This window comes from Fringilla coelebs, assembly GCF_963513975.1.
Source record: "Fringilla coelebs genome assembly, chromosome: 31".
In the NCBI taxonomy this organism is placed as follows: Eukaryota; Metazoa; Chordata; class Aves; order Passeriformes; family Fringillidae; genus Fringilla; species Fringilla coelebs.
In genome coordinates, this window is record NC_140057.1 from 139,018 (window position 1) to 146,517 (window position 7,500).

At 59.2% G+C, this 7,500-nt stretch overlaps 1 protein-coding gene across 1 annotated transcript in view; it reads left to right on the plus strand.

The window, feature by feature from the left end:
* Positions 1-1,583: 1,583 nt before the first annotated feature.
* SYNGAP1 (synaptic Ras GTPase activating protein 1) overlaps positions 1,584-7,500 on the plus strand; it is a gene marked incomplete at its 5' end in the record, with an annotated part of 53,753 nt that continues 47,836 nt past the window's right edge. The window contains 3 exons of the mRNA XM_084223748.1: positions 1,584-1,630; positions 4,067-4,220; positions 4,310-4,408. Of these exons, the coding sequence (XP_084079874.1) occupies positions 1,584-1,630; positions 4,067-4,220; positions 4,310-4,408 (300 nt within the window). The remainder of the gene's footprint in view (positions 1,631-4,066; positions 4,221-4,309; positions 4,409-7,500) is intronic.

The following is a 7,500-nucleotide window of genomic DNA, read 5'->3' on the forward strand; positions in this document are numbered from 1 at the left end:
GGCATTGGGGATACACCTAGAACCCACCTGGGACACACCTGGTTCACACCTGGGGCATTGGGGACACACCTGGGCACACCTGGGGTACACCTGGGGCATTGGGGGCACACCTCATACACCTGGGCACACCTGGGCACACCTGGTCACAGCTGGGATAAACCTGGGGGCATTGGGGTCACACCTGGGGCAGCTTCCAGCAGATCCTGCTGCGCTTCCAGAGCGCCCACCACGACAGGTGAGACACCTGGGGGCACCTGAGACACACCTGGGCACACCTGGGGTACAACTGGAGCACACCTGGGGCACACCTCATACACCTGGGCACACCTGAGACACACCTGGGGCATTGGGGGCACACCTCATACACCTGGAGCACACCTGGGGCCCATCTCATACACCTGGGGGTTGGGGGCACACCTGGGGCATTGGAGACACACCTCATACACCTGGGACAGACCTGGGACACACCTGGGGCATTGGGGGCACACCTCATACACCTGGGGCACACCTGGGGCACACCTCAAACACCTGGGGCAGGTTCCGGCAGACCCTGCCGCGCTTCCGCAGCGACATGACAGGTAACCCCAAACACACCTGGGGGCAGGTGGGGCACACCTGGGCACACCTGGGGGCACTGGGGACACACCTGAGGAGGTTTGGGAGATCCTGCAATGCTTCCAGAGCACTGACCACGACAGGTGAGACACACCTGGGCACACCTGAGAAACACATGGGTACAGCTGGGGGCATTAGGGATACACCTGGGCACACCTGGGGCATTGGGGACACACCTGGGACACACCTGGGTACACCTGGGACACACCTGGGGCAGCTTCTGGCAGATCCTGCCGTGCTTCCAGAGCACCAACCATGACAGGTAACACACCTGGGGGCACCTGGGGGCACTGGGGACTCACCTGGGCCCACCTGGGATACACCTGGGCACACCTGGGGGCACTGGGCACTCACCCGGGGATGTTTGGGGGCAGCAGATCCTGTCCCCCTTCCACTGTGCCAACCCTGACAGGTAACCCCAAACACACCTGGGGACACTGGGGACACCTGGGGACACCTGGGACACACCTGGGACACATCTGCAGACACCTGGGGACACCTGGGGCACAGGCGGGACACACCTGGGCGCACGTGGACACACCTGGGGCACACCTGGGGACACTTGGGACACGCCTGGGCACACCTGGGGACAGACGTGGGCACACCTGGGGACAGCACAGGGACTCCTGGAGGCACCTGGGGTCACACCTGGGCACACCTGGGGTCACCTGGGGACATGTGGGGACACACCTGGGGACACCGGGGAACACACCTGGGGTCACCTGGACACACCTGGGCACACCTGGGATCACCTGGGGTCACCTGGGGACACGTGGGGACACACCTGGGGACACCGGGGGACACCTGGGGCACACCTGGGCACACCTGGGGACACCGGGGGACACACCTGAGGGAGTTTGGGGGCCCCTGGGGACACCTGGAAACACACCTGGGACACACCTAGGAGACCTGGACACACCTGGGGACACCAGGGCACACCTGGGGACACCACGGGGGCATTTGGGGACATGTGGGGGCACTGGACCAGCAGCTCCCACAGCGCCGAGCGTGACAGGTACCGCCAACACCTGGGGCACACCTGGGCACACCTGGGCACACCTGGGGGCACCCCGGGGGGCTCTGGGGGTCCCACCGGGCGGGGGCCCTGAGTTCCACCAGGAACTGCCCAAAACCCCCCAAAACCCCCCAAAAATCCCCCAAAACCCCCCCAAAATCCCCCCAAAACCCCTAAAATCCCCCAAAAACCTCAAAATCTCCCCAAATCCCCCAAAATCTCCCCAAACCCCCAGAAATCCCCCCCAAAAGCCCCAAAATCTCCCAAAATCCCCCCAAATCCACTCGAATCTCACAAAATCCTCTCAAATCTCCCAAAATCTCCCCAAATCTCCCCAAATCCTCTCAAATCTCCCCAAATCCCCCCCAAATCCCCCAAAATCTCCCAAAATCCCCCAAAATCCCCCCAAAATCTCAACAAATCCTCTCAAACCTCCCCAAAATCCCACCCCCAATCCCCCAAAATCATCTCCCCAAAATCCCCTCAAATCTCACCAAATCCTCTCAAATCTCCCCAAATTTCCCCCAAATCTCCCAAAATCCCCCCAAATCCCCTCAAATCCCCCAAAATCTCCCAAAATCTCCCAAAATTCCCCCAAAATCTCCCAAAATCGCCCCAAATCCCCCCAGAATCTCCCCAAATCTCCCCAAATCTCCTCAAATCTCAACAAATCCTCTCAAATCTCCCCAAATCCCCTGGAAATTCCCCCCAAAACCCCCTCAAATCTCCCCAAATTCCCCAAAAATCTCAACAAATCCTCTCAAATCTCCCCGAACCCCCCCCAGAATTCCCCAAAATCCCCCCAAAATCTCCTCAAATCTTCCCAAATTCCCCTCCACTCCCCCCAAAATCCCCTCCAATGCCCCAGAATTCCCTCAAATCTCCCCAAATTCCCTCAACCTCCCTCCAAAAATCCCCCCAAATTCCCCCCAAAAATCCCCCCGAACCCTAAAGAACACCCCCAGACCTCCCCAAATCCGCCAAACCCCCCCAAAACCCCCCCAAATCCTCCCCAAAATCTCCCCAAATCCTCCCCAAAATCTCCCCAAATCCCAGCCCCCAGGAAACCCCACAAAATCCCCCCAAACCCCTCTCCCAACCCCTCGTCATCCCCCCAAAATCCCCCCAAAATCCCCCTTAAATCCCCCCCAGACCCCCCCAGACCCCCCCCAAATCCCCCCCGGACCCCCCGGATCCCCCCGAATTCCCGAAATTCCCGACCCCCCGATGCAGGGCGTGGCTGATGCAGAGCTTGAAGGAGTCGCACTCGCACAAATCCCCCCAAAATGATCCCAAATCCCCCTCAAATCTCTCCCAAATCCCCCCAAATGCCCCCCAGACCCCCCCAGCCCCCCGGATCCCCCCAAATTCCCGAAACCCCCCCGATGCAGGGCGCGGCTGATGCAGAGCTTTAAGGAGTCGCACTCGGACAAACCTCCCCAAAATTGCCCCAAATCCCCCCATATCCCCCCCAAATCCCTTTCCAACCACCCAAACTCCCCCCAAATCCCCCCCAGACCCCCCCCAGACCCCCCAGCCCCCCGGATCCCCCCGAATTCCCGAAATCCCCCCGATGCAGGGCGCGGCTGATGCAGAGCTTGAAGGAGTCGCACTCGGACAAACTCCCCAAAATTCCTCCAAACAGTCCCAAATCCCCCCAAAATGATCCCAAATCCCCCCAAAATGATCCCAAATGCCCCCCAGACCCCCCCAGCCCCCCCAGCCCCCCGGATCCCCCCGAATTCCCGAAATCCCCCCGATGCAGGGCACGGCTGATGCAGAGCTTTAAGGAGTCGCACTCGCACAAACCCCCCTAAAATTGCCCCAAATCCCTTTCCAACCACCCAAACTCACCCCAAATCCCTCCCCAGACCCCCCCAAGCCCCCCCAGCCCCCCGGATCCCCCAAATTCCCGAAATCCCCCCGATGCAGGGCGCGGCTGATGCAGAGCTTGAAGGAGTCGCACTCCCACAAACCCCCCAGATCCCCCTCAAATCACTCCCAAATCCCCCCCAGATTCCTCCCAAATCCCCCCCAGACCCCCCCAGACCCCCCCAAGCCCCCCCGGACCCCTCGGATCCCCCCGAATTCCCGAAATCCCCCCAATGCAGGGCGCGGCTGATGCAGAGCTTTAAGGAGTCGCACTCGCACAAACCCCCCCAAAATGATCCCAAATCCCCCCCAAACTCACCCCAAATCCCACCCAGACCCCCCCAGACCCCCCCAGTCCCCCGGATCCCCCCGAATTCCCGAAATCCCCCCGATGCAGGGCGCGGCTGATGCAGAGCTTTAAGGAGTCGCACTTGGACAAACCCCCCCAAAATTGTCCTAAATCCCTTTCCAACCACCCAAACTCCCCCCAAATGCCCCCCAGACCCCCCCAAGCCCCCCCAGCCCCCCGGATCCCCCCGAATTCCCGAAATCCCCCCGCTGCAGGGCGCGGCTGATGCAGAGCTTTAAGGAGTCGCACTCGCACGAGTCGCTGCTGAGCCCCTCGAGCGCGGCCGAGGCGCTGGAGCTGAACCTGGACGAGGATTCCATCATCAAGGCCGTGCACAGCAGCATCCTGGGACAGGAGTTCTGCTTCGAGGTGCGCCTTCCGGAACCTTCCGGGGGGAATCCTGGGCGCCTCACCCCGGGGAGGGGCGTGGCTCACCTGGGCGGGGGCGGTGCCCGCAGGTGACGACGGCGTCGGGCACCAAATGCTTCGCCTGCCGGTCGGCGGCCGAGAGGGACAAATGGATCGAGAACCTGCAGCGCGCCGTGAAGCCCAACAAGGTGGGGGAGGGGAGGGGGAGGGGCTACGGCGAGGGGGAGGGGCTACTGGGGTGGGGGAGGGGCTACTGGGAATGGGGGAGGGGCTACTGGGTGTGGGCTGGGCGAGTGGTGGGGATGGGGGTGGTCAGTGGGGTTGGATGGTCAGTGGGGTTGGATGGTCAGTGGGGTTGGATGGTCAGCTGGTCATGGGGAGGGTCAATGGGTCATGGGGGTGGGCAACTGGTGGGGATGGGGGTCCCTAACTGGTGTTTGGTGGTCAGCGGGTTACGGGGAAAGTCAACTGGTCATCGGGGTGGGCAGCTGGTCATGGGGGGGGCAACTGGTCAGGGGAGTGGGCAACTGGGAGTATGGGGTCATTAACTGGTGTTTGATGGTCAGCTGGTGTTTGATGGTCAGTTGGTTATGAGGAGGGTCAACTGGTCATGGGGGTGGTCAACTGGTCAGGGGGGAGGTCAGCTGGTCATGGGGAGGGTCAATGGGTCATGGGGGTGGGCAAGTGGCGGGGATGGGGGTCCCTAACTGGTGTTTGATGGTCAGCTGGGTATGGGGAGAGTCCACTGGTCATCAGGGTGGGCAACTGGTCATGGGGATGGGGGTGGTCAGTGGGGTTTGATGGTCAGCTGGTGTTCAGTGGTCAGCTGGTCATGGGGAGGGTCAGTGGGTTATGGGTGTGGGCAACTGGTCATGGGGGTTGGGCAACTGGTCATGGGGGTTGGGCAACTGGTCAGGGGGTGGGCAACTGGGAATATGGGGTCATTAACTGGTATTTGATGGTCAGTTGGTTATGGGGAGAGTCAACTGGTCTGGGGGGTTTGATGGTCAGCACTGGTTATGGGGAGAGTCAGTAGGTCATGAGGGTGGGCAACTGGTCATGGAGGTGGTCAGCTGGTGGGATGGGGATGGTCAGTTGGTGTTGGTGAGCTGGTCATGGGGGGGTGAACTGGTCATCGCAATGGTGAAGTGGGGGGAATGGAAATGGTCAGCTGGTGTCAATGATTACTGGTCATGGGAATGGTCAGCTGGTGGGGATGGCCATGGTTTTGATGGTCAGCTGATGTTTGATGGTCAGCTGGTAGGGGTGGTCAGCTGGTAGGGATGGTCATGGTTTTGATGGTCAGCTGATGTTTGATGGTCAGCTGGTGCTGACGGTTAACTGGTGTTTGATGGTCAGCTGGTGGTGTTGACTGGTAATGAAGGTGGTCAACTGCTATTGATGGTCACCTGGCGTTGATGGTCACCTGGCGTTGATGGTCAGCTGGTGGTGGGGGTGGTTATGGTGTTTGTGGTCAGGTGTTGTCGATGGTCAGCTGGCATTGATGGTCAGCTGGTGGGGCTGAAGATGGTCACTTGGTGTGGATGTCAGCTGGCATTAGGATGGTCAAGCAGTGGTGATGAGCCTGGTCAGCTGGTGTTGATGGTCACCTGTGCTTGATGGTCAGCTGGAGGGGACGGGAATGGTCAAGTGGTGTTGGTGGTCATCTGGTGGGAGTGGGGATGGTCCATTGGTGTTGATGTCAGCCGGGCTAGGGATGGTCAAGCAACAGTGATGAGGCTGGTCAGCTGGTGTTGATGGTCATCTGGGTGGTCAGTTGGAGGGGATGTTGATGGTCAGCTGGTGTTGATGGTCATCTGGGTGGTCAGTTGGAGGGGATGTTGATGGTCAGCAGGTGTTGATGGTCAGCTGGTGTTGAAGGTGTTCATGACATTGATGGTCAGCTGGTGTTGATGGTCATCTGGGTGGTCAGTTGGAGGGGCTGTGATGGTCAGCTGGTGTTGATGGTCAGCTGGTGTTGAGGGTGTTCATGATGTTGATGGTCAGCTGGTGTTGATGGTCAGCTGGTGTAGATGGTCAACTGGTGTTAATGATCAACTGGTGAGTATGAGAATGGTCAGCTGGCATTGATGGTCACCTAGTGTTCATGGTCACCTGATGTTAACGGTCACCTGGTGTCAGTGGGGATGCTCACCTGTCATTGATGGTCAGTGGTGTTGAAGGTCACCTGGCAGTGATGGTCAGTGCGCATTGATGGTCACCTGGTGTTAACGATCACCTGGTGTTAACAATCACATGGTAGCTGTGGGGATGGTCACCTGGTGTTGATGGTCAGTGATGTTGATGGTCACCTGGCGTTGATGGTCACCTGATGTTAACAATCACCTGGTGGCCGTGGGGATGGTCACCTGGCGTTGATGGTCAGTGGTGTTGATGGTCACCAGTGTTGATGGTCACCTGTCATTGATGGTCACCTGGTCTTAACAATCACCTGGTGTCAGTGGGGATGGTCCCCTGGTGTTGATGGTCACCTGGTGTTAACGATCACCTGGTGTTAATGATCACCTGCTGGCCGTGGGGATGGTCACCTGGCATTGGGGGTCAGCTGGTGTTAACAATCACCTGGTAGCTGTGGGGATGGTCACCTGGCATTGATGGTCAGTGGTGTTGATGGTCACCTGGCGTTGATGGTCGCCTGGTCGGCCTGATCACCTGGTGTTAACGATCACCTGGTGTTAACAATCACCTGGTAGCTGTGGGGATGGTCACCTGGCATTGATGGCCACCTGGTGTTAACGATCACCTGGTGGCCATGAGGATGGTCACCTGGTGGCCATGAGGATGGTCACCTGGCGTTGATGGTCAGTGGTGTTGATGGTCAGTGGTGTTAATGATCACCTGGTGTTAATGATCACCTGTCGGCCGTGGGGATGGTCACCTGCCATTGGGGGTCAGCTGGTGTTGATGGTCACCTGGTGTTAATGATCACCTGGTGTCAGTGGGGATGGTCACCTGGCATTGATGGTCAGTGGCGTTGATGGTCACCTGGCGTTGATGGCCACCTGGTCGGCCTGATCACCTGGTGTTAACGATCACCTGGTGTTAACGATCAGGTGGTAGCTGTGGAGATGGTCACCTGGCGTTGATGGTCAGTGGTGTTGATGGTCACCGGTGTTGATGGCCACCTGGTGTTAACGATCACCTGGTGGCAGTGGGGATGGTCACCTGGTGTTGATGGTCACCGGGTGTTAACAATCACCTGCTGGCCGTGCGGACGGTCACCTGGTGTTGATGGTCACCTGGTGTTAACGATCACCTG